The following is a 27,341-nucleotide window of genomic DNA, read 5'->3' as shown; positions in this document are numbered from 1 at the left end:
CCTGGTTAAACCTTTCTGTCGGGACAGCCCTTCACTTCGTGGCTGCCTCAGTCGCTAGCAGAAACCGTCAGTGGGTGTTTCTTAAACCTTTTCCAACATAAAAGTTGTTTGACGCCTAGTCTCCTCCTACTCTCCCTGCGCGGAAGTCTTCTGCGCAGGGAGGGCGTGGGTAGCGGAGGACCCGTGCTCTCCTCGCTGGTGTCCGGTGAAGAGTCCTGGAGCCCTCTCGCCGATTCCCCCATCTGCCCCCCTTTATCCCTGGTGTTGCGCTGATTTGCTTCCCCATCTGCGGAGCTGCCTCTCTCCCTGCTGGGCCCTTCTCCAGCATCATTTGAGAGCCTTCCCTCCGCCTCTAGCTCCGATTTCAGTTCCCTGACAGTATCTTTCCTATTCTAACCGATTCAAGAGGCTTCTCAAAGCTTCTCCGTGTGATATAAGCTGGTGCAAGTTTCTAGCTAACCAGCAAGCTTTTGTTCCGCCTAGAAGCAGGCAGGAGGTTCCTGATGTTTGGGTTATTCCTTCAGAAAAGCTGAACCACTGGTTTAAACTGGTTCTGTTAACTCTTTTCACTCAAGGTTATTCTGGCTATAATAATGAGGCCAGAAGGAACCTGATTCTAGATTCAGGTAGGTAGCCGTGTTGGTCTGACACAGTCAAAATAAATAAAAAAATTGTCCAGTAGAATCTTAAGGTAAAGGGACCCCTGACCATTAGGTCCAGTCGTGGCCAACTCTGGGGTTGCAGCGCTCATCTCACTTTATTGGCCGTGGGAGCCGGCGTACAGCTTCCAGGTCATGTGGCCAGCATGACTAAGCCGCTTCTGGCGAACCAGAGCAGCGCACGGAAATGCTGTTTACCTTCCCGCTGGAGCGGTACCTATTTATCTACTTGCACTTTGACGTGCTTTCGAACTGCTAGGTTGGCAGGAGCAGGGACCGAGCAACGGGAGCTCACCCCATCATGGGGATGCGAACCGCCGACCTTCTGACTGGCAAGTCCTAGGCTCTGTGGTTTAACCCACAGCGCCACCTGTGAAAACTTATACCCAGAACAAACTTAGTTGGTCTCTAAGGTGCTACTGGACAATTTTTAATTTTTTTAATTTAGAAGGAGCCTGAGTTTCACTTTCTGTCTCTTTTTCCTTCTGGTGTGGTGTTCTGTATATAGTATGCTTAGTGTTAATGTTTTTAGTCTCATTGTAAGTTAAGTCTGCTGTGATATAGAAAAATAGGAGTGGTTGGCTTTTGCTGCCCAACTCCCCAAGGGACTGAGTTCCCTAAGTCCATGATCGGTCAGAGATGGATGGATGGAGGCAGGATGCAGTGCAAAGCAAGGCAGATCTTTATTTTTCTGCTGCAACAGAGTTCCCTCTCCTCCTGGCAGAACCAAGAAGAAACATCTCTTTTAAGAGTTTGCATTTGGGCATGGAGAAGGAGGACATCCCCTCTACAAAGGATAATTGTGCAATTATCAACATTTATTCTATATTTGAGACTTTAGAATTCCTATAATAGCTGCAACTGGGTTTCTTATATACTGTGCCGTTCCTGAAGATGTATGGATTTGTGACCGTTAAGCTCATTTGCCTTCAGCTGTAAACTCTGCTGGATGAAATTAATTGCCTCTGAGTTATTACTGGAAATCCTGTAACGTGTTTTTAAGTTTTTGCTCTGCTAGCAATACATTGTGGTCTGCTCTGGATCAATGGGGAGCAGAATCAATGACAGTAAGCTAGACCTTAGTTCATCCTAGAAGTCCACCATACTTTTCTTCTCTCTTTGAGGGGGCCAAGACAGGTGTTCTGATTTCAAGGTTGCTTCTCCTTTCAATCCTGGTTTGCATCAAAGAGCCTTGCGTTTCAGAGGGGGGAAATGACACTGGGTGCCTCCCCTGCTAGCAAGAGGAGCCACAGGCAAGTGGAGGCTGGTGGGACTTTGTTGACATTGGTGCCAACCTGCCCTTTCTTGCAATGCTGATGGGTCTTGAACTTGTTCTGCCCGGACACTGAGGTCCAGCGCCAAGGGCCTTCTGGAGGTTCCCTCACTGCGAGAAGCAAAGCTACAGGATAAATACTTAGTTCCTGAGCCACGTCACAGGCTCACCCTATTCATACACAGACATACCCTTAAGACAGGATTTGTGAAGAAAAAGAAAATGGGGAGGCTTTTCCATTTTCCTTTGACTTTGCAGAGAAAACATTTGGTCAGTTTGGGAGCCAAAATGGCTTCACAGCTGTTTTCCTGTGCTGCTTCAGACATGTGGTTTATATATTTATATACATGTTTGCTTGGTACATTTATGAACGTTTATTATATATGTTGTTTAGTCGTTTAGTCGTGTCCGACTCTTCGTGACCCCCTGGACCAGAGCACGCCAGGCTCTCCTGTCTTCCACTGCCTCCCGCAGTTTGGTCAAACTCGTGCTGGTAGCTTCAAGAACACTGTCCAGCCATCTCGTCCTCTGTCGTCCCCTTCTCCTTGTGCCCTCCATCTTTCCCAACATCAGGGTCTTTTCCAGGGAGTCTTAACTCTTCTCATGAGGTGGCCAAAGTATTGGAGCCTCACCTTCAGGATCTGTATAAGACCTTATTTTTTTTAATTTCAGAAGCAAGAGGCACGGTCAGAATTCAAGGGCACGCTCCAGGCAGGCAAAAAACATGAGGAGTGAATCAGAGAAGCCATAGAGGGTATGAACTGGGGAGTGGGGGGGGGTGGCCTGTGGAGAATCCCTTGAGTAAGACAGAGAGACCTCTAACGCACTCGGCCCCAGGGCCTGAGGTTCCCCATTTTTGATGTAAACAGGAAGCTGCCTCAGAATGAGTCAGGCCACTGGTCATCCAGAGCAGTATTGTTTGTTTTGACTGGCAACCCCAGAGACTGGGACATTGGGGCAACAGAGGCACTGCCCCCCCCCCAGCCTCAGCCGCCTGCCTCCCTGCCTTCTTGTTTACAACCAGTCCAAGCCCCGCCAGCCAGCTTCTTCCTCCTCAATATCAAGATGATGGGAAGAAAACTAGCCCATCATCGGCTGTGCTCCACTTGCCATTGCCTCTGGCGCCACCTGCTGTTGAGCTCCCTGCCTTCTGCCCTACCAGTTTCTCCCCCCTCTTTATTAATAGTCTTACAATACATTACATAAATATATGATGCATCTCATAAAGTAAATTGAAGTTTCAATCATATACACACACAAAAAGAAAAGAAAAACATATACTTTATCTTTTCTTACCTGTATATAAACCTTGAACTTCTGCTGTATTTTTTTCACCTTTTATGTGATTGTTAACCAAAATTTTTATCACAAATTATTAACAAAAAATATCCTAAGGACTTTGGACTTCCTGTCAATTCCCATTGTGTAATTTTATTTTGATAGCGATTGTACCTACCATTATTATTCTGTTCTTTATATATTCTCTAATACATTCTTACAACAATTTGTACCATTGATCTTATTTCTCATATGTTTATTTATCCAAAGTCAATCAGGTGCTGTCATAGACGATAAACCACTAGCATATTTTTGCACATATCTCTTATATTTGTCCCCCCCCAAAAAAAAATTCTTGTCTTGAATTACCCCTTAAACAGCTGGTCAATTGCGCCATTTCCACATATTCTTGTAGCTTATTCTACCATTCCATTCAGGTCGGAACATTTTCCCCTTTCCAATTTTTTGCTACTAGTGTTCAGGCAGCTGCCGTGGCATATAAAAACATTTCTCTTAAGTTTTTTGGGATATCTTTACCAACAATACTTAGCAGAAACGCTTCTGGTTTTTTTAAAAAATGTTATTCCAAATATTTTTTTCCAGCTCTTCGTATATCAGGCCTCAAAATTCTCTTATTTTTCTACATGTCCACCACATGTGGTACATGTCTCCATTGCTTTCCCCACACCTCCAGCAATTGCTCGCAATATTTTTATAAATCTTGGAGAGCCTTGACTGTGTGATAAGAATTTTAAGGTCTTAAATATGTAATAAATGTTCATAAATGTACCAAGCAAACATGTACATGAATATATAAACCACATGTCTGAAAACCCCACAGAAAAAATGTCCTGAACAAATTGACCTCAATTATTTCTCTGCAAGGTCAAAGTGGGAAACCTCCCCATTGTCTTTTCCCTTCACAAATCCTGTCTTAAGGGCACATTTCAGATATGAATAGGGTGTGAGCCTGTGACCTGGCCCAGAACTAAGTATTTATCATTACAAAAGACTGGCCAGGCTCCCCAGGCAATCCAATCAAGTGACCATTAAACAGGTAACCTGGCAGAGAGATAAACAAGTCACTCAGATTTCTGCTGTAGACCGCCTTTTCTGTGATGTAGGTATGATGTATCTGGGGGGTGGTCTTAGGTTACAACCCTTCTGTGATGTATGTATGATGTATGGAGGGGTGGTCTTGAGCTCCAGGGCAGGGAATTTAAAATGTCTATATAAGGCCTTGCACACCATTGCTCTTGGTTTCTCTTCCCTCCTGCGTGTGGTGAGTGAGGACCCTGTTGCAACAGATCAATAAAGATCAGGCTTACTAGCTGCTTTGCTTCTCAATATTCTCTGGTTGGCCTCTGTTATTTTCTCCTACCGATAGGGAACCTACGTAAGGGCTCTGTATGGGCTCTTGGATACCCCATAAGGGGGAAAAGGGCAATTTTTTGTTTACAGCAACTGTCCTACCAGTCTTAATGAACAGGCTGTGGCTGCCTGCAGAGTCCTGAGCAGGGAGAGGTCTTGGCCAAGCCAGCCCACCGGAGATCCCCTTACCCAGAAATGGATAGTCTCCCTGCTGAATCCACGAGCTTCTCCACAGCTCAATGCATGCAAACTGAACCGACAAATTTACACAGGAATGTCAGGCTGTGTAAATCGGGCCAAGACGCAAACAGCTGCATGCTTAGCTCTGCCAACACCCAAAGGACGCTTTGGGGACTCCAGTTCTTGAACCCTCAGCAATGCATGCCGTGTTGCTGAATTGCTGTGGAAATGGCGTGGCAGGGGTGCTCATGTGATAGGAATTTTATGGTCTTAGATATATGGTAATGTTCATAAGTGTACCAACCAAGCACATACATAGATCAGCCCAGGAAGACCGACCTGGAACCATTTTGATTCCTAAACTGAGCAAATGTTTTCTCTGCAAAGTTAAAGTGGAAAAGCCTCCCCATTGTCTTTTCCTTCACAAATCCTGTCTTAAGGGTATGTCTGTTTTTGAATAGGGTGTGAGCCTGTGACCTGGCCCAGGAACTAAGTATTTATCACTACAAAAGAATGACCAGGCTCCCCAGGCAATCCAATCAAGTAACCTGCCAGACAGGAGATAAACAACGACAGGAGAAAAGCAACATTTACATTTCTGTTTAGACCGCCTTTTTTGTGATGTAGGTATGATGTTTCTGGGGGTGGTCTTGATCTACAGGGTGGCAGTTTCAAAAGTTTTTATAAGGCCTTGCATGCCATTTTTCTGGGTCCCTCCTCTCTCCTGCGGGTGAGGGGAGCACCCTGTTGCAACAGATCAATAAAGATCAGGCTTACTAGCTGCTTTGCTTCTCAATATTCTCTGGTTGGCCTCTGTTATTTTCTCCTACCAATAGGGAACCTATGTAAGGACTCTATATGGGCTTTGGATACCCCATAAGGGAAAAGGGCAATTTTTGTTTACAGCACTCATAAAGCTGTTCTGCAACAGGACAAAATGGGTAGGAGCAGAACCTCCACAGTGAAGAGCATTCTATCTTTCTTTTAAGGGCAACTGAGGACCCAGTCTTTCTCCATCCCTGAAAACACACACAAACAATTCCATGGGATGTGTCACAAAGTAGCTTGCTGAGTCCCATCCTTGATTTTCAGAAATCTGTAATTAAGTCAGGGTGGAGAACGACCATCCTGCAAGTCAGACGCAGACCTGGTTCCTCTCTACCTGGCGACACCTCCTTCTTGTCCCTCCTTTCCACTCCTCCTGCAATGAAGCTTGGTTGGGGGGAAACTGGGGGAAGGCTTCTATGGAGGCTTTTCTAAAAGCCAAATTGTGGGGTGGGGGCTCCCATTTCAGCCTCTGAACTGCAATACACAGTTGAGCCATGCGGGGGCGGCGTTGCCCCAGTTTCAAGGCACTAGGAGTGAAGTTTTCTAGTTTGGAAGATTATCAAGCTATTCTCAAAATAAAAAAAAATCCTTCCAGTAGCACCTTAGAGACCAACTAAGTTTGTTATTGGTATGAGCTTTTGTGTGCATGCACACTTCTTCAGATACCAATAACAAACTTAGTTGGTCTCTAAGGTGCTACTGGAATGAATTTTTTTATTTTGAATTGACTACGGCAGACCAGCACGGCTACCTACCTGTAGCTAAAGCTATTCTCAATGACAAATACTAGTGTGAATGCAGCGACCCAAATGTGCACCTTATTTTGGTATGTTTAATTTTAATTTAACCGTATATTTTTTGCTATTTCTGATATGTTCTTGAATTATGTGTTTTTGATCAAGATAAACACGTGTGTGTGTGTGTGTGTGTGTGTATGAGCAAAATAAGGACAGACTTTACTCATGTGCTCAAGACATCCATTCTATAAAACATATTTTGCTGCACTGTGCGAAACATGAGCAAGCCAGGGCTGAACTGATATTACCCTTGCTGGTACCTTTCCCATGAAAATCAGAGGCTCACTATGTCAGGTTCCTATTGGAAGACCGGACAAACGCTAGAACATTAACAGTGGTGAAGTTTTTATCGTGGTTGCAAGAACCAACGATCCCTATCTTTAAGTCAGAACAAAATGCTTGTTTAACCTGGAGGTAGGCTATCTGAATTGTGCATTGCTTTGTAACCATTTGTTGGGTCTCTGGACCGTAATAAAGATTGATGATGAGCAAAATATAAAATAGGTATGTGTATGAACATCAGAGGAGCCTTGCTGGATCAGACCAGAGGTAGACTGCTCCTGCAGATGTAGGTTCCATTGCTATCACAGCTATTAATGTAAGGGAAACTGAGGTGGGCCTAACCAAAGGGCCATCTAGTCCCAGAATCCCATTTCCCACAGCGACTGAAGCCTACAGGGCCAAAGAGGTGCAGCCCTCTCGTGCCTGTTGATTCCCCCAAATGTTACTCAGAGGTCTGATGCCGCTGTCCATGCAGATTCTAATTAACATAAGGTTACCAGATTTTTTTCAATGAATCCAGGGACACTTTTCAACGTCAATGGATTTTGAATGGGGAGTGATTTGAAAATCTGGGGACCGTCCCTGGGAAACGGGGACGTCTGGTAACCTTAACCTAACCATCATGACAGCATAGCTTTGAGTGTGTGTATAGGAGCAGTTTTTGAATTCTGGTGCTGGAGGAGACTCTTGAGAGTCCCATGGACTGCAAGAAGATCAAACCTCTCCATTCTGAAGGAAATCAGCCCTGAGTGCTCACTGGAAGGACAGGTCCTGAAGCTGAGGCTCCAAGACTTTGGCCACCTCATGAGAAGACTCCCTGGAAAAGACCCTGATGTTGGGAAAGATGGAGGGCACAAGGAGAAGGGGACGACAGAGGACGAGATGGTGGGACAGTGTTCTCGAAGCTACCAGCATGAGTTTGACCAAACTGCGGGAGGCAGGGGAAGACAGGAGGGCCTGGCGTGCTCTGGTCCAGGGGGTCATGAAGAGTTGGACACAACTAAACGACTAAACGACAACAACAAATAGGAGCAGCGGGTGGCTTCTTATTAACAACAACCAGGCCAGGGGTTTGTGGTTTTGACTGTCAGATTCCTCTTCCTTCCTCTTGGTGTTGCCCTTGTAGAACTCAGCGAGGAATACAGTTAATCGGTCTACTCTGCCTCCCGTTGCCTCTGGCGCCTAGTGCCAGTCCCCTGCCTTCCACCCTACCAGTGTCCAACAGCTGCCAACCACTGCTGATGTAAAAGGTAAAGGTAAAGGACCCCTGGACGGTTACGTCCAGTCAAAGGCGACTATGGGGTTCTGACGCTCATCTCGCTTTCAGGCCGAGGAAGCCGGTGTTTGTCCACAGACAGCTTTCCGGGTCATGTGGCCAGCATGACTAAACCGTTTCTGGCGCAGCGGAACACCGTGACGGAAACCAGAGCGCACGGAAATGCTGTTTACCTTCCCACCACAGTGGTACCTATTTATCTACTTGCACAGGTGTGCTTTTGAACTGCTAGGTTGGCAGGAGCTGGGACAGAGCAACGGGAGCTCACCCCGTCGCGGGGATTCGAACCGCCGACCTTCTGATCGGCAAGCCCAAGAGGCTCAGTGGTTTAGACCACAGTGCCACCCCAATGATGTGTAGTTGAATTGGTTCCAGGTTTAAGTGGGAAAAGCACATTCTGGTGGCAGTCCCTGGAAAGCTTAGCTTGGCAGTGCCTCCTCACTTTGTTAAATCCGTACCCTTCCTTCCCAGCAATTGGCGCTCAGGGAGGTCTGCAAAGGAAAGGATCTGAGCTGATGGTTGGGAGGGGATTCCCTTCTCATCCCCTGGAAGATGTCAAGTGTGGCACCTATTTACTGGCATAGGCCCATATTAGGAAGTGGAACCAGACACTGCGGTCAAGGCGAAAGTGTCCCCAGACGAGATTTCCAGACGGTCGTCACCCTTGTGGAGTGGGGGTTTGCGAGTAGCCAATCTGCCGTCTTGAAAGTCACAAGCACGGCCAACAAACCAGCCAGAGGTTTCACTCGCGAGGGCAAAAAACCAGACCCTGCCCCATGAGCTTTGGTCTGCCCTCAGAACTCCCCAGGGAGGAGGAAGACGGGGACAAAACTAGAATTAGTTTGTTTGTTTATTAGATTTCTAGCCCATCTTTTCGTTTCCTTCAAGGAGCTAAAGGTGGCCACATACAAGTGTTCTCCCCTCCCTGTTTCCCCCTCACAACAACCCTATGGGCTGTGTTGATATTTGGTCATCAGATCCATAAAACACTGAGGAAGGGGCACATGACCCCAGGCCCTAAGAACGTAAAAGCAGGATCAGGCCAGTTGCCCATCTTACCGCAGCATCGCCTTCTTAGAGGATGGCACCGGTCTAGATTAAAGGTAAAGGTAAAGGGACCCCTGTCCATTACGTCCAGTCGTGGCTGACTCTGGGGTTGCGGCACTCATCTCGCTCTATAGGCCAAGGGAGCCGGTGTACAGACATGTGGCCAGCATGACTAAGCCACTTCTGGCGAGCCAGAGCAGCACATGGAAACGCCGTTTACCTTTCCGCCAGAGCGGTACCTATTTATCTACTTGCACTTTGAGGTGCTTTTGAACTGCTAGGTTGGCAGGAGCAGGGACCGAGCGACGGGAGCTCACCCCGTCACGGGGATTCGAACCACCGACCTTCTGATCGGCAAGCCCTAGGCTCTGTGGTTTAACCCACAGCGCCACCCACGTCCCACCGGTCTAGATTACGATGCACTAAATTCCTCCCATATGGCTGTGAGTGTGTCTTCCCTCTGTGGAAATGAATGGTAACCATTCATTCATATGGGAGAAAGCAAAAGAGGAACACTGTGGATAATATGGGGGGGGCGCAGGGGTCCTAAGCTCCCTCCTGCCCCTGTCGGCCACAGAATCTGAGATGAGAAGATTCTCTCCCCTCCCAACAGAATCTCAGATCCTTATAACATCCAATAGAACTTAATGGGGGCCCCCGGGGGTCAGCACTGCTGCCGCCACACCCTTTCATCTGCACAGCAGATCGGTCACACTAGATTAGGGGTGGGAAACCAGTGGGGAACTACTGGACTACAACTCCCATCCTCCTGGATAGCTCGGCTGGTTAAGAGCATGGGGCTGATAACGCCAAGGTTGCGGGTTCGATTTCCGTACGGGACAGCTGCATAATCCTGCACCGCAGGAAGCTGAACCAAGCGATCCTCAGGATCCCTTCCAACTCTATGGTTCCTCCAGGCCCTATCAGCCACACTGGCTGGGAGTTGGAGTCCAACCACATCAGGAAGGCCACTGTTTCCCCCAGCCCTGTGGCAGAATGAATTTATTTATACATAAATTACAGTGCAGAAGGAAAGGAGGGCCGATCCACGAGAAACAGAGGGTCCTGATCCCAGAGATCTTGGGGGGAGGGAAGTGGGGGGGGGGAGGAGGGAGTCCATGAGCAGAAAGGAGTAGAATGCGGGGAAGATCCGCTGCTGATCCGTGGCTGTTTCACGAGCGTAAAGGTATACCTTCCCCCGTCCAGCGTTTCTCCATTCAGATCCCAGTTCTGATTCCAGGTGTGTGTACATGGGGATGGGGGGGGGGGTCAGAGGGGGCGCTAGTGGGTCTTGCTCGGTGTAGCGACCGGGTAGCGCAGCATCATATGCTCAGCCACTTTGAAAGGCAGCTTCTCGCTGGAGTAATAGCACACCACCTCGGGGACGCTGTCAAAGAGGCCGCCGGACTGGTCAAGTGTGTACTTGTGATCCTTGGTCTGGGCCACGATGATGTGGACGCATCCTTGGCTGGTTCTGGACATGGAGGGGGACAAAATTGGGTGTGCGTGAACGGGATGCTTGCATTCCCCCCCCCCTGCTCCCCTCTCAATCCTTCCTGCTGGGTGCAAAGGCACCTGTGGCTTAGTCCGCCTCCAAGTTGAAACTCCCAGCCCACTTGATTTATTCACATTATTCGTGCTTTAAAAGGAAATGTGCTGACTGTCGGAGAGACTGAAAACGAGAGTCGTACCTTGGTTCTCAAGCGTAATCTGTTCCAGAAGTCTGTTTGACTTCTGAAATGTTCAAAAACCAAGGCGCGGCTTCCGATTGGCTGCAGGAGCTTCCTGCACTCAGGCAGAAGCCACGTCAGACGTTTGGCTTCCAAAAAACATTCGTAAACCGGAACACTTACTTCCGGGATTTTTGGCGTTTGGGAGCCAAAACGTATGAGTACCAAGGCATTCGAGAACCAAGGTACGGCTGTACAGTGGTACCTCGGGTTAAGTACTTAATTCGTTCCAGAGGTCCGTTCTTAACCTGAAACTGTTCTTAACCTGAAGCACCACTTTAGCTAATGGGGCCTCCTGCTGCTACCACGCCGCCGGAGCACGATTTCTGTTCTCATCCTGAAGCAAAGTTCTTAACCTGAAGCACTATTTCTGGGTTAGCGGAGTCTGTAACCTGAAGCATGTGTAACCTGAAGCGTATGTAACCTGAGGTACCACTGTATATGTAAGCTGAGTCCCGTCAATGGAAAAAGCGGGATATATGTACTGTATTTACGCAAATCTAATGCATCAACGAATCTAATGCGCACCTCAGTTTTTAAAACCTTGAGACCCCAAAAAAGTATTTGCTACGTCAGCGGTGCTTTTCAAGCTTGCAATCGAATCTAATGCGCACCTGAATATTCGCAATGTAATTTGGCCAAAAAAAAGGTGCACATTACATTCGAATAAATATGGTGTGTGTGTGTGTATTCCTCTCCTATACCTGGGATTTGACATCATCCTGCCTCATGTGGATGGTTGTGTAGGTCGTTTGGGAATATTATTCGACTTCTTACAATAAAAGGGTTGAAAAAAAATATAAATAAATAAATTCTGATGTGTGCCAATATGGACCACTTTTCTTCTGAAGGAATATCCCAAGCCAATAAAAAAGTGGCTGCAGGTGCGGCCCGGATCCAGAACACAGAATCACTGGGATGAAGGGATTTGTAGTTCATCATGTGTTCTGGATCCGGGCCGCACCTGCAGCCACTTTTTTATTGGCTTGGGATGTTCCTTCAGAAGAAAAGTGGTCCATATTGGCACACATCAGAATTTATTTATTTATAATTTTTTTCCAACCCTTTTATTGTAAGAAGTCGAATAATATTCCCAAACGACCTACACAACCATCCACATGAGGCAGGATGATGTCAAATCCCAGGTATGTATGTATGTATGTATGTATGTATGTATGTATGTATTTATTTATTTATTTATTTATTTATTTATATCCCGCCCTCCCCAGCCGAAGCCGGGCTCAGAGTGGCTCTTGGACTCCAGCTCCCATCAGCTCCCAGCCAACGTGGCCAAAGGTCAGGGATGATGGGAATTAGGGTCCAGCAGGATGGCAGGCTTCCATCTCAGCATTCAGCAAAGTATATATAAAAAGGGGGGGGGGCAAAGGCCTTTTCTTTTTACGGAACGGAGTCAGGAAATGCAAAGGGGCTCCGGACCCCCAGGAGACCCGGTGCCAGGGGGTCCCTTCTAGATCCCTGCCCTGCTTCTCGATGCCTTAGCCCTCCCCTGCCGCAACCCAACACTTCCCCCTCGCCCTCTCTTTTCAAATCCCCCTCCCTTCCCAGCTCCGATTGTTTCCAATCCAGGGGCTCGGCATCCTGTGGAAGGAAGTGTGGGCCGCACCCGGCCAGCGATCCTCCGCTGAGGAGCCAGTGCTGGAAAGGGAGGCGGCAGAGCGACACAAGCAAGGTCAGAAAGGCGAAAGGATTCCGGGAATCTGGGTGGGCAGGGTAGAGAACGAGGCAGGTTGAATGGATCTCCTTTTCCTCCTTGGTCCTGCAGCCCCCGCTCCCATTTCAGGTTCCCCTCTCTCAATTTTCTTGCAAAATGCAAGGCAGAGCGCGGCTGTGGCTATTTGGACAGGTGGTGGTGAGTTAACTAAAGTAGAGGCGGCCATTGATCAGTGGTTTGGGACGCCTGCCTTGCATGCAGAAGGTCACAGGTTAGATCCCCGGCGTCTCCAGCTAGGACTGGGAATGCCCCTCCAATCTGAAACCCTGCAGAGCTGCTGCCAGTCAGTGTAGACAACACTGAGCCAGCTAGACCAAAGGGATGAGGCCGGTTCCTAAGTCCCTCTTTAAACTAACCCTTTGTTCAGAAGCATGAGGACTGGAACCTTATTATATTCAAGGGAAGGGCTATAGCTCAGGGGTAGAGCATCTGCCTTTCACGCAGAAGGTCCCAGGTTCGATTCCTGGCACCCCCCAAGGAGGCAGAGAGGAATGCTGCTAGCCTGGGCCGACAACACTGGCTTGGCATGGGAGATCTGGGAGTGAGTTGACTTCAGATCAGAGTCCGCTTTGCCCCCATCCAGCCCTCCTGCCTTGGAGAACGGGCACTCACTTGAGGGCGATGGAGTACTTGCTGGTCGCTGTCTCGCTGGTGCGGACCAGGTAGCCGGCTTCCCGGCACGGCTGCAGCCGGCTCTCCGCCTCGGTTCGAGTGATGGCGCCGTGAAACCAGCTGCAGGGAAAGGAGAAGGGTCAGCTTTAGCGGTGCTTCTGAATACAAGTTGATGGAAACCTCAGGAGGGGAGAGATCGAGAGCTTGTGGGCACCTGGTGGGCTATTGTCAGCTCAGTTGGTAGAGCAGGCGATTCCTAATCGCAGGGCTGTGGGTTCGAGTCTCACACTGGGTGAAAGATTCCTGCATTGCAGGAGCTTGGTTCCCAAACTCAATCCGTTCTGGACGTGCCGACTGTCGGAGAGACTGAAAATGGTACAGTCGTACCTTGGTTCTCAAACGTAATCTGTTCCGGAAGTCCATTCGACTTCCAAAACGTTCGCAAACCAAGGCACAGCTTCTGATTGGCTGACTGCCCCCCCCAACAATGCTGACATTGGCTTCCAAAAAACGTTCGCAAACCAGAACACTTACTTCCGGGTTTGCGACGTTCAGGAGCCGATTTGTTTGGGAGCTAAGCTATTCGGGAACCAAGATATACCAGGTGTTTCTCGTGGTCCCTTCCAATTCTATGAATCTATGATCTGCTCATGAAAGATCAGGATGCTGTACTGGACAGGCCTCAGCAGGGCTTTTCTTACCACAGAGCAGTGGTTCCCAGTTAGCAAAGTACTACAGACCCCGTTTTTCAAAAGCCAAACCATGGGCCCCCTACTTCTGAAAACTGCAATAACTCACCCCAGCGCCTCTCAGCAGCCTGAGCAAAGCCAAGCTGCACCTCCTACTCACAAGGAGACCCTTCCCAGAGCCTAAAGGGGATCTCCTCGCCGCTGGGCTCAAGCCCTGCTGCTTGCCCAGGTGGGCCGCTGGCCTGATGCTGTTTTGCATTCTCCTCTCCCATCAGCCCCAGCCAGCATGGCCCAACGGTCAGGGATGATGGGAGTTCTAGTTCAAGAGCACCCAGTGGGCACCGGGCTCCCCATTCAGGCGCTTGAAAACAGTCAGTGCTCACCAGAACAATGCCCGTTGCCTGAATGTCCATAAGTTTATGGAAGTTATTCATCCACACCAGGCACCCCCAAACTTGGCCCTCCAGCTGTTTTGGGACTACAATTCCCATCATCCCTAGCTAACAGGACCAGTGGTCAGGGATGATGGGAATTGTAGTCCCAAAACAGCTGGAGGGCCGAGTTTGGGGATGCCTGATCCACACATACAGTGGTGCCCCGCAAGACGAATGCCTCGCAAGACGGAAAACTCGCTAGACGAAAGAGTTTTCTGTTTTGGAGGTGCTTCGCAAAACAAATTTCCTATGGGTTTGCTTCGCAAGACGACAATGTCTTGCGAGTTCCTGCTGGTTTTTTCCTCCCCCCCCCTTTTTCTAAGCCGCTAAGCCGCTTATCAGCTGATCCGATCAGCAGATAAGCCGCTAAAAGCGGCTAAAAGCCGCTAATAGCGCTAATCCGCTAATCCTTCAATGGGCTTGCTTCGCAAGACGAAAAAACTGCTAGACGAAGAGAATCACAGAACGGATTCTTTTCGTCTTGCGAGGCACCACTGTATATTTACATTAGTTTTTTGGGTCTTAAAATAAACAAGAAGGAAAGGGGAGGAGGAACCTGCTTCTTATTAAACTTCTCTGTCTGGTCGCCTGGACAAATTTCTTAACTTGCCATAAGTGATCAAGCAATGTTGGGACTGCGTTCCAGGGTGCCCCAGGTATATTGCTTTTAAACATGGAGGCTTCGCTTTCAGTGGAAAGCCGTCGATAACCCTATCTATCATGGATTTTTCTAAAACTGCCCCCCCAACCTTGCTCTTTTTAAAGCGCTACTTATCCTAAGTCGCCATAGCAACATCCCATGGCAATTAACTTCGCAGGTTCATTATGCTTTCTCATGAAAAGCTCTCCCCTTCTCTGTCCTTGAAAGCTGCCTGCCAATCAGCCTATTCATGAGATGGGCCTGCGCCTCCGTGCTTGGAGAAAGAAGGAAGAACAAAACCCTCCCCAATTCATTTTGCTCTCTGGCTGGGGTTCATCGGTTTATAAAACACTAAGGTGGCTTTTATTGCAGGCTGGTTTTTTTTTAAAAAAAATAATACCCCCAAAACAGTGGAGTTAAAGCACTGACTGTGTGTCTTCCCTCACCCCATTGAGTTGCATCCTTTTCAAACTGCAGGTAGGAGCTCACACGGATTAACTAGAGATTCTTAAGAGCTGGAAAAGGACCCTAGTTATCTAGTCCAGCTCTCTGCTCAAGACAGGAATCTTGCAACTTGCAGCATTCCAGATGGATTCTGCCTAAATCAGGGGTGGAGAACCTTCAGCACATGGACAGGAAATGGAATACTGCTTCCAGTCTGGAATACAAATGGCCCCATGAGATCAGAGCAAGCTTCTAGTCCACAGTGAGGAACAGCATAGCACTCAGCTGCTTACGAACTGAGCTGTTCAGATCCTATGATAAATGGGCAAGCTTTGCTCCAGATCTTATACATGCTCCATAACCACCAGCGAACTCTGTCAGTGTACCTCCTGGTTCTCCCCTGAGGGACAGAAACTTACTTTTGCTTTTGTTTTTTCAAATAAACAAGGGATATTTTCAGGGCTCTGAATTTAGGTGATGCATTCCAGGGAGGAGACCCCCCCAAATCTCAACGTTTCAAAAGGCTGGTAGAAGCAGGGGAGGGAGGATAAGACCACACCATGTGTATTCTGCCCAATAAAAGCAGGACTTTTTAAATAAAGCATGCGTGTTCAGTGCATAATTCCTGAATGTATTCTGTTTCCTCAGCTGGGAAGAACTTGGAACGCATTTGCTGGGAAGGTGGAAGGGAAGGCAAGGAAAATATCCACAGACAGACAGCCTTGGTGAAATTCGCAAGGAATTTTGTGCCACTTAATGAGGGCTAGCAACTTGCCTTCTTCTTTTTTTAAAAAAAACCAAATGAATGCTGGGGGATGTTGAACTACATCCCAGACTATCAGATTCTAAGAGGCCTGCAGAGGTCTAGAATATACACAGCTATGGTGCTGAGGTTTTCTTTTGACTGCTGGATACTTACGGCTGTTTCTCCAAGGCAAGAGAAGGATCCACACGGTCCCCATCCGGGTCTGGCTCTGCCACTGCCATGGGCTTCACCATCTTGGAGGGCCAGCTCCGCTGGCGGCGATGCTGCTGTTGCCGCGGCTGTGCTGGAGCCTCATCCTTGGACGCTGGGGGTCTCTCTGGCCCGTCAAACTGCACTGGAAGGAAAGGGGAAGAGTCTTCACGGATGCGCCACACATCCACCAATGGGAGTCCAGCGCTGCCAGCGACTTGCAAGTTATTATTAATTGCATCTGTAGCCAATCTGTGGATCATCTGGTGTCATAATTATGGCCGGCGACTGATGGGTGGGTGCCAAAGTCAGCCCTCTGGAGTAGGTTTATGGAATTTATTCATCTACACATAGATTTACGTGAGTTAGGTAAAGGTAAAGGGACCCCTGACCATTAGGTCCAGTCGTGGCCGACTCTGGGGTTGCGGCGCTCATCTCGCTTTATTGGCCGAGGGAGCCGACATACAGCTTCCGGGTCATGTGGCCAGCATGGCTAAGCCGCCTCTGGCGAACCAGAGCAACACACGGAAACGCCGTTTACCTTCCTGCCGGAGCGGTACCTATTTATCTACTTGCACTTTGAGGTGCTTTTGAACTGCTAGGTTGGCAGGAGCAGGAACTGAGCAATGGGAGCTTACCCCGTGGCGGGGATTCGAACCGCCGACCTTCTGATCAGCAAGTCCTAGGCTCTGTGGTTTAACCAAAAGCACCACCCATGTCCCCTTACGTGTGTTATTTGGGTCTTAAACGGAACGGAAGAAGGACAGCTTCTGGTTAAACTTCTCTGCCTGGTCGCCTGGACGAATTTCTGAGCTCACCATAGGTGACCAGGCAAATAAACCTGAGACAACGCACCCCACTCCCAACCCTACTCTCCGCATGCGCATACTGTCTCTTACCTGAGAGAGCTTTCACGATTTGATCTTTCTTCCACTCCCAGGGCTGTTCGTACTCAGCTGGCGGCCGCTCGTCATTCTCTGGGAGTCGGGCCTCTGGCTTGGGCCCCGCTTCCGCCGGTTCGTAGGGGGTGTCATAGAGCTGCGGCGGTTTGGCCCCTTGGCGCTTAATAGTTGTAGTTGTAGCAGCAGCAGCAACAGCAGCAGGGGGGTCTCCTTTGGCCTCCACCGGCTCATCCAAGAGCAAGATAGCTTTGACAAGAGGGTCTTTTGAACCCCGCCTGCGGATTTCTGGGAGGAAAACGGGGTGGAAATGTCAGGGTTTCTCTGCACCCATCACCGTTTGTGTAAAAGGTACCCATTGATTTTTCTCTGGGTACCACATTTTGTGTGTGTGTGTGAACGCGCACTCTATGCTTAGCCTTAGTGAAGGCTGGTGGTTCAAATCCCCGTGACAGAGGTGAGCTCCCGTTGCTCTGTCCCAGCTCCTGCCAGCCTAGCAGTTCGGAAGCACACCAGTGCAAGTAGATAAATAGGTACCGTTGTGGCGGGAAGGTAAATGGCGTTTCCGTGCGCTCTGGCTTCCGTCACAGTGTCCCGTTGCGCCAGAAGCAGTTTAGTCATGCTGGCCACATGACCCAGAAAGCTGTCTGTGGACAAACGCCAGCTTCCTTGGCCTGAAAGCGAGATGAGCGCTACAACCCCAAAGTCACCTTTGACTGGACCTACCGTACTTTTCGCTCTGTAAGACACACTTTTTTCCTCCTAAAAAGTAAGGGGAAATGTCTGTGCATCTTATGGAGCAAATGTGTTGTCCCTGGAGCCAAATCGCCGGAGTGCAGCACACTCCTAGGCTGCTCTTTAGGGGTGAGGAGGGCAGCCACGCTGCTCTGCCGACAGCCTCTGCTTTTCCCTGAAGCCCCGGGAAGGTTTGGAGGCAGCGGGCAGGCTGTGCGCTCCTGGGCTGCTCTTTGGGGGTGGAGAGCAGTAAATTGCCGTCTCTCAGTGCCTCCTAATTCAACTGCAAAGGCTTGATTGCCTAACTAGATTCTGAGCTCCATTTGAAGTTTAAAAATATTAAGTTTGGGGATTTCTTCAAGTGGAAGTTTTGCGGAAATAGTCATAAATACATGCAAAGAATCTCCACAAACCAGTAATGGTGAGCTCAGCTAAAACCGAGCAGGCATCTGGCTCAGGAACAGTTTAAACTGCACAGCTATAACCGGACATCCTGTGTGTTTGTGTGTAGACCATGTTCCTAGCAGCTAATCTTTATTGCTGAAAAGAGGCACTGATATTCCACTCCAAATCTATCATTCATTATACACATTCTTACAAGTACAGTCCACCTATACCAAACCAAAAACATTGTGTTCTCTTGGTATTGAATGGAAGCTATTTATCTGCCCTCTTTTCCTCCTCTGTTCTTTGCTCAATCACTCCATTTCCCACTCTTTGAATCTTCCTTTCAAAACAACCATGTCTGTTTTGAGAAAACTTCACAGATTTAGGAACTGGAGCGCAATCATTTGATCTCTTTGCTGTTCCTTTATATTCCAAGCACTTCTCATTTGCACAGCCCTGGTTCCTCTCCCTGACTATTACCATTCTTGATTAATAACAGCAAAATGCTCAAATTTTAGTTTATGTGACCGCTGCCAATACTGACTTCCCAGTGATAATGAAAAGAGCTACATTGTAAGGGAATGTCTATCCTTTTCCCATTCTCTTCATTATATACCGTGGCTCACTTAAAAGCAGCAAAGTGGACAGGAGCTTTGCTGTTTTAAATAGTTTAGTACAACATTTGAGTCAGATTTTTTTTCTTCTTGTTTCCCTGCTCTAAAAACTAGGTGCGTCTTATGGTCAGGTGCGTCTTACGGTGTGAAAAATACGGCAATCATCGAGGGGTCCTTTGCCTTTATTCTGCATATGTGTGAGTGCGAGTGAGTGAAAAAGAGCAATTTCTCTGTGTGTATGTACCCCACTCAATCTAATGGGTCCTTTGCTGCCAGTCAAAGTAGACAAAAGGTTTTTTTTTTTGTTTTTAATAAATTTTATAGCAGAGGTGCACTTAGTTCCAGGATTGCAGGGTGAACAAGCTAGCAACCCTGTTAGGTTTCTCTTATGCCTAATTCCTCAACATGAAATGGGTTGTGCCGCAGGGAACAGCTAGAACAATGCCTCGTGGGTTGTCATTCCATGATACTTTCCACCCGATTCTGATTTTTCCTAGAACAAACATTGCTTCCGTTTTGTGACCTGTCCGCTTATGTACTCTAGTACAGTATTCTAGTAAAGATTTTTTAATTCCTTGCTTCCGATTCATCTGGTTTTCTCCTCAGAACTCAAAACATGGGTGAGGCAAAGTTAAGAGTCTGACTCTGTATGAGGCAGATTTACAGAATCTAGGAAGGTACCCCTGAGGGTCATCTAGTCCAACCCCCTGCAATGCAGGAATCTTTTGCCCAGTGTGGGGCTTGAATCCACCACCCTGAGATTAAAAGTGAGACAAGCTTCCCATACTCCTATTTAAATCAACCCTTTAAACCTATTTTTAATTAAAGATTTCCTGGTTTACAAAAGCATGTGCAATGTCTCTTTTTTTCCAAGTTACATTTTCTAAAGATCAGTTTCGTTTGTTGAGACATTAGTGCAGGGCTTGGCAAGGTTTATCATGCCTGGGCCGGGTCACTCCTGCGGAGATTGCTTCGTGGGCCGGATAACGTCTGCGCATGAGCAATTTCCGGCGTCTGAGTCTGCGCAGATGCGATTTCCGGCGCCGCGGAAGCGAGTCCCTGCTCCGCGCTGCGCCGCTTTAGTGCAGTGCGTGGGGACTCACTGAGCGGACGGCTCAGTTTGGGGGTGATTCGTGGTCCACGGGCCGCAGGTTGCTGACCCCTGCATTAGTGCTGCATTAGGAAGAAAAGGGGGAAAGAGGTGGAGGGGGGAATGGTGAGTGGGGCTGGGGTCGGGTGGCGATATTTCTATTTTACTTAATGTATGTGTGGGGTTTTGTGTCAGCGTCGCTTGTGCAGGTTCTCTTTACTATTCGCTTGTGATCCTTTGGTGGTGAGAGAGGTTGGGGTCGGCCTCAGGTGTGCTTGTTTGTTTGTGACCGGCTGTGGTGAACTTTGTTTTCGTGTGTGAATGGAGCCCGGTTTTCTGAACGCGAAGGGCAGGGTATAAATAAAAATTTATTATTATTATTTTTGAATCAGGTTAGCCATATTAGATGCTGTTGGTGGGTTCTTGTCGTTGTCTTGTTGGGCTGCGTATGTGATAAAGGGGAGCCATAGGCGTCTTCTTCCATTTGTCTCCATGTCAGTTTAAAGTTTATTGGTTAGTTTTTCTAATGAGGCTGTTTCCCTTACTATTTGGTACCATTGATCCATGCTGACAGGTCTCTCCAGTGTCTGGCTATGAAGTTAAAATCAACCCTTTATGTGAAGCCAATCATGGGGACTAGAAATTCCCTTTATTTCCAGGGAAAGAGCCATCGTCCAGTGGGAGAGCACCTGCATTGCACGGTCCCGGGTTCAAATCCCGGGAGCATCCCCCGGGAGGGCTGGGAGAGAGAGATAGAGAGAGACTCCCTGCCCGAAATCCTGGACAGATGCTGCCAGTCTGTGCATGCAACACTGAGCAAGGTGGACCCAGGTTTCAGACTCGGTGCAAATCAGCTTCCTCTGTTCTTGACAGGAAGGGCTGGACTGTCTCCTACCCGGCGGTGGGTCAAAACCAGGAGAAGCGAATGTAGGATCTGGGAAACCCTCGCACTCGAAACCAGCGTCTGAGGTAAAAGCGCCCACATCCTGCGCACGGAGGCCACCTCCACCAACAATGCCCCACATCGCCTCCGGCTTCCGGCGCTACCATTTCCTGTTATTCTGTGTCAGCTCCGGGTGGGAACGCCATGGGCCTGAGAGCCCGGGGCAGGCATCCGGTGGTTGCTAGGCAACCGGCCACGTTTGAGGCCTGTTTGTTTTTACAAAAAGGCAGGGGTCCGTCAGGGCAGGGCCTGGGGTGGGGTGGGGTGGGTCAGAGGTCCAGGGCCCCACGCGGCAGAATGAGGCCCCTCAGGTGCTAACTGACTCGAGCAAGGTAGAAATAAGGCCCCGAATCACACACTTGAAGCTGTAAATTGCACCGCTTTAAATTGTCATGGCTTCCCCCGAAGGATCCTGGGAAAGGTAGCTTGCGATGGGCGCTGAGAGTTGTTAAGAAACCCCTCTCCCCGCTCACTGCACAGAGCTACCGTTCTTAGTGTGCTTTTAACATACCCTCCAACATTTCTCTTGTGAAAATAGGGATGTCCTATTCTATTATTATTATTATTATTTTATTTATTTACACCCCGTCCGCTTGGGATGGCTTCCAACGTATATAAAAGCATAATAAAACCTTTATAAACTTCAATCGCAGAACTACCATTCTCAGTGTGCTTTTAACATACCCTCCACTCCAACATTTCTCTTATGAAAATAGGGATGTCCTATTCTATTATTAATAATTATTATTATTATTATTATTATTATTATTATATTTTATTTATACCCCGTCCACTCGGGATGGCTTCCAACGTATATAAAAACATAATAAAACCTTTATAAACTTCAATCGCAGAACTACCATTCTCAGCGTGCTTTTAACATACCCTCCAACATTTCTCTGATGAAAATATGGATGTCCTATTCTATTATTATTATTTTATTTATATCCCGTCCACTCGGGATGGCTTCCAACGTATATAAAAACATAATAAAACCTTTATAAACTTCCAGTCCCAGAGTTACCATTCTCAGCGTGCTTTTAACATACCCTCCAACATTTCTCTGATGAAAATAGGGATGTCCTATTCTATAATAATAATAATAATTTTATTATTTATACCCCGTCCATCTGACTGAGTTGCCCCAGCCACTCAGGGCAGCTTCCAACGTATATAAAAACATAATAAAAGCTTTGTAAACTTCCCTATACAGGGCTGCCTTTAGTTTAGGTTATATAGTTACTTATCTCCTTGGCTCGGGGGGGGGGTGTCGCATAATTCCATACCCTCCAGCATTTCTTTGATGAAAATAGGGACGTCCTAAGGAAAAGCAGGATATTCCGGGATCAAATCTGAAACTGGGACGGCTTCTGTAAATCCAGGACTGTCCCTGGAAAATAGGGGCACTTGGAGGGTCACTCTGAGAGAAGTAAATGACTTTTCTCAGGATTTTCTCCAACTTTTCACCAGTGAGAATAGACACGTCCCCTCCAACATTTCTCTGATGAAAATAGGGACGTCCTAAGGAAAAGAGGAATATTCTGGGATCGAATCAGAAACTGGGACAGCTTCTATAAACCCGGGACTGTCCCTGGAAAATAGGGACAATTGGAGGGTCTGCTTTAACAAGCAATCCTTCTTCCTTTGGGAATTGTAGTTCTTGGTTAGGTGACCCCCTCTTCCCCTCAACAGAGCTACAATTCCCAGAGTTCGTAGGGGCAAAGGTCCCAGTATTCACTGGGGAGGAAGCCATGATCTTTAAACGCACGCTGCAGATGCGCTCAAAAAGCACCATAATATTCCATCACTCTCTCTGCCCTTGCAAAGCGACCTTGCAAAAAAAAAAAGATGACCTGAGATAAAAGTTAGCTACTGTAAAACAAGCATGCTGCTTTTAATTTGAGAAAGCAAATTTTTGGCACAGCTGGGAGACAGGGCACAAATCTGGTGGCGGCTGAGGGGCAGGGGAGGGGGGTCTAACGGGAAAAAGAAATCTGGGTCAGGAAACCAGCTCTCTCTTTTCCTGCCTCTCTGCTGGAAGAGATAAGGTTGTGGGGGAGTTGTTTTGTTTTGTTTTAATTTTGGTGGGAAGAGAAAAGGAGCAGCTGGGGTGCGAGTGACCCCCAGCAGGGTGGGTCAAGGGGTCCCAACCTCACACTGACAATGTGGGAAATAGGGGATCGGTGGGGATTCAGGCCGCTTGAAATCTGAATTTAATAACATGAAACCATGCCCACATTGGCTGCTTCCAGGTGCTGTAGTCTGGGAGATTTTTCAGACCTAGGGCCACATTCCCTTCTGAGTGACCTCCTGGGGGCCGCATGGCAGTGGTGGGTGGGGCCTGGGGCAAAAGTGGGCAGGGCAAAAGGTTTAAATTTTGTACAGTAGACTAGCTTCTATACACATCCCTGTATCTAAATCATGGCTAAACCACCGCCCCAGCCATTGTAGATGGAACCGCTTCTTCTGCACAGCCAGAGCTTAGCTTGTGGGACTCCCTGCCACAATATCTGGTAACTGACCAGGCACTCGAATGATGGGAAGTCGGAAAGCGGGAAGTGGTACAGTGGTTAATTCTGACTCAGTGGTCTTATGGGATGTGGATGAGATCTTTAGATCATTGGTAGGAAAACTGAAAACTGGTAGGAAAATTGAAGCTGAGGCTCCAATACTTTGGCCACCTCATGAGAAGAGAAGACTCCCTGGAAAAGACCCTGATGCTGGGAAAGATGGAGGGCACAAGGAGAAGGGGAGGACAGAGGACGAGATGGTTGGACAGTGTTCTCAAAGCTACCAGCATGAGTCTGACCAAACTGCTGGAGGCAGTGGAAGACAGGAGTGCCTGGCGTGCTCTGGTCCAGGGGGTCATGAAGAGTTGGACACGACTAAACGACTAAACAACAACAACAACACAGGAAAACTGATGGTCAGGGATGATGGGTGCCAGGGTCCCAGCTGCCTCCAGAGGGCCATGGGTGCCCCACCTTTGTTTTAGGGTGAGGTCTCTGTCCTCACAGGGAAACTATGAAGGCCAACTTGGTCCTCGCCAAGAACCTGTATGAACCCAGTGGCGTAGCGTGGGGGGTGCAGGGGGGGCCGGCCGCACCGGGCGCAACATCTGGGGTTAGGGTTAGGGGGCGCAAATCCACGGGTTAGGGGGTGCAAATCCACGGGTTAGGGGGCGCAAATTACTTGCCTTGCCCCGGGTGCTGACAACCCATGCTACGCCACTGTATGAACCCTAAAGAAAATGTCCCAGAATTCTTGACAACAACCAAGGTTCTCATGACAAACTAGCAAGGATTCCTCAGCAAACGTCGTGGCAAGAATTTTCCTCCAGCGAGACACCTCAAAAAACCTTGCATTTGACTGATCAGTCAGTCGTGAGTGAGGTGGCGGTGTTGGCGTTGGCATATAAACAACTGGGCTGGGAAACCAAGGCCTGCCAGGTTTCTTTGCCTCCACCCCTCGGGGTGTCGAGAAAGGAAACGTTAAAAAGATGACCTTTCTTTGGAACAATTAACGGCGGCTCCAGTTTTCCAAACTGCTAAGCTGTCTCACGGTCCGTTCGATGTCGCCAAGAGAGCACGGACAGACGGACTCCAGAAAGGGACATGGGCAGGTGATGCCAACTCTCCCCTTGTCTCGGGATTTTGAGGCTGGCGTGGCCTCCTAATGCCCCCCCCCACCCGGCAGACGCGCCCGGACACTTACCGGTGATCATCTGCTGGGCATCGTATGGCTCCATATAGCCGTCATTTTCTCCTAGCCTCTCGGCATCTCGCTGACCCTTGGTGCGCTTGGCATCGTACGGGTCGGCGTAATCTTCCAGGATAATAACCTTGACAGCAAAGGGAAGTGGTGCAACGGCAGCGTTAAGCAAGCAGGTGATGCTTATTTCACAGAACTGTCGAGCTGGAAGGGACCCAAAGGGTCATCTAGTCCAACCCCCTGAAATGTGTATTTGCGTGCGGCTCCTCTCATGTGGCCAACATCCTACCCCAGGCCCTGTCTGCACATTACGTTTTAAGCACTACGATAGTACTTTAAACAGCCATGCCCCCCCCCACCAAGAATCCTGGGAACTGTGGTTTGTTTAGGGTGCTGAAAATTGGAGACTCCTGCCCTCGCATTTCCTTCCCAGAACTACAATTCCCGGAGTGGTTTAGCCATCCATCCCTCTTCCCAGGAAACTCTCCTGAGGCCACACCTTCTCAGCCACACCCCCTCCCCAAGCCACACCCGCTGGTCTGGGAAAAGGTTGCCCTCTTTTAAAAGATGGCACTATTTTATGGGTTTGGTGGTTTCCTTGTTTTATTGTAAAGCACCCTGTCGTTTTATTGTACCGTGTCTTATTGTATCTGTCGCTTGCACAAATGGCAGTGTATAAATCACCTAAATTACAAATAAATCAATAGATAGCGGGGCCTGCAACAAAATGTTGCGGTATGGGGTGTGCTTGTTCTGGGTTCCTGCCAGTCAGCCAGCCATGTCCCCTTTCAGGTGCTCCATTCCATTCCCCCTCATGTTTTCAGGTCTTCTGTGGCCACTGAGCATGCTCAGTCCTCATTCAGCAGTTTCTGCCTCTTCCCCACCCTCTTTTTCTAAAGATTATTGTGTCCTTCTGCAAAGCACGAGACCCCCCCCCCTCCAGGTAAACCTGCTGCCACTGTCCTGCTGTGTGTGGCTGGTGCTGTTTTTGCTACGTAATGATAGGCACGCTCCCCCAAACATTGTAAATAGAAGGACCAATGACAATTGTACCCCCCCATAAATGACAGGAGCACCTCAGAATTTAAGTAACAACAATGATTTTTACATAAAGTAGAAGTTCTGGGGAGGTTGCTTATCAAATTCTGTATACTGATGGTGCTGTGCAAACAAAGAACGGAACTATTTATATTTCTGTATACGGGATTAAAAACCGCAGGAGTTTCTCCTTTCATATAAAGTGCTGTTCGGACGTCCTTCAAAACGGAACCCCAGAAAGCAGATTAATTATTTTAGGCTTTTCGTTTTTTGCTTTTAAGAAGCCCTTTTATAATTTCCCACCGCGTTCTATCTGCAGCCGACAGCCTGAGCCCATCCCTGAACTAAGGACGCCCTTCTCTTCAGACGCCGGGCAGCTCAAAGAGCCGTCCACTCTCTTCCTCGCCTCTTATTCTCACTCTGCATAACAAGAAACATGGTGGTTTTGAGTCCAGCTAAATTAAGCGGAGCATCAAGGCTCTCACAAATCGAGCAATGGCTTATATCTTCTTCTTTTTTTAATGTGATTAATTAGCTGGTGCAGGGAGTGGAAGAGAGGCAAAGGAATTGGAAGCACATCCACGTCAGATGAAAGAGGCAAGGGCGAGGGGTGCCCGCGAGGTTAATTGGGTAGCAAAATCAAAAGTGGCGTTAAGCGGTGTCAAGTTGGTATAGGCAGAGAGTCCTTAGAAGGTCATCTTCTTTTGGCAACTGAGAAAGGGCATGGAGAATGAATGCGGCCTACCCATTATAAGCCTGCCCAATGGTCATACGCTGGCACCACCATGGAAAGGGTATCGGCGTGAGCAGAATCCTTACCGTCTCCTGTTTAGCCTTCTCTGACTCGGGAGCTGCAACCAGGGTGGGATTTGGGGAGCTCCCAGGGTAGTTCTTTCCGTTTTTCTCGTGAGCATCCACTTTGATGAGCCGGTTTATGTAGGTCCCGCAGCCGGCGTTCCCTTTGGGTGCCCCCCGTGCCGGTTCGTCTGCGGGGGCCCCATCCACCCGCGAATTCTTGCGCATCTTCCCCGCGGCGGCTTGCAGCAGGCCCTGGAGGTTGTCCCGCGAAAGCCGGCCACTTCCGCCATCTTTCCCTGGCAGAACCAGGGTCCGCGGGCCGCCCAGCTCAGTAGCAGAGTTTTTCCGGTTCTTCCCGGGCAGAGAAGCCGCTGTGCCCGCTTCGGGAGGACCTAGGCTCTTGCGCGAGGCACTGCACAGCTTCCCAAGGTTGGCAGCACTGCCCGGCTTGGCTCTCTCCGAAACCGTTTTCAGGCTGGACGGAAACTCTTTGAACCACTTGGCGGCCATGGGGGGCAGAGGGCACCAGACAGCAGCAGGGGTCAAGGAAAAGCCGAATTTGGGGTACCGCTGGGGAAAGGACGGAGGGCTGCGCCAAGGCTGGCACAGGCTGTCTCGGGAGCCTGAGATGGAGGCCTCAAGCTGGCCACGCGCCCCCTGACAACCCAGCCACGTAACTCGGAGAAGGGCAGCCAGAGGCGAGGGGAGGCCCAGCGCCCAAAGGATAGGAAAGGCATTCCCTGGGCAAAGGAGGTGAGGAGCTGGCCAAGATTAGGGCCAATACCTTGGTCACCTTGTCCCGCCCAATTCCTCTTTCTCCCAAGGAATTAAAAGCCACCACTTCCAACTGAATAGTAAAGGAGTTTAAAAGGAAGCAGAACTGGCCAGCGGAGAGGGAA

The 27,341-nt window shown here is 48.7% G+C and overlaps 2 protein-coding genes across 2 annotated transcripts in view; one reads left to right on the top strand and one right to left on the bottom strand.

Annotated features, from left to right (window-relative positions):
- Nucleotides 1–10,013: 10,013 nt before the first annotated feature.
- SHE (Src homology 2 domain containing E) lies at nt 10,014–26,952 on the bottom strand (the record flags this gene model as incomplete). Its single annotated transcript, XM_081173685.1, has 6 exons — nt 10,014–10,465; nt 13,066–13,185; nt 16,192–16,372; nt 17,127–17,414; nt 24,610–24,736; nt 26,464–26,952. The coding sequence occupies 6 exons, from the start codon at nt 26,950–26,952 to the stop codon at nt 10,273–10,275; spliced, it is 1,398 nt and encodes a 465-aa protein (XP_081029811.1). The 3' UTR covers nt 10,014–10,272.
- Nucleotides 20,218–27,341, top strand: part of TDRD10 (tudor domain containing 10) — a 35,733-nt gene continuing 28,609 nt past the window's right edge. The window contains exons 1-2 of the mRNA XM_081173678.1: nt 20,218–20,306; nt 20,826–20,921. Coding sequence (XP_081029804.1) covers nt 20,274–20,306; nt 20,826–20,921 — 129 coding nt within the window. The 5' untranslated portion in view covers nt 20,218–20,273. The remainder of the gene's footprint in view (nt 20,307–20,825; nt 20,922–27,341) is intronic.

Source organism: Podarcis bocagei (genome assembly GCF_964188305.1).
Source record: "Podarcis bocagei genome assembly, chromosome: 16".
Taxonomy (NCBI): domain Eukaryota; kingdom Metazoa; phylum Chordata; class Lepidosauria; order Squamata; family Lacertidae; genus Podarcis; species Podarcis bocagei.
Note: the sequence above shows the minus strand (reverse complement) of the source record. Positions and strands in the feature narration are given on the sequence as shown.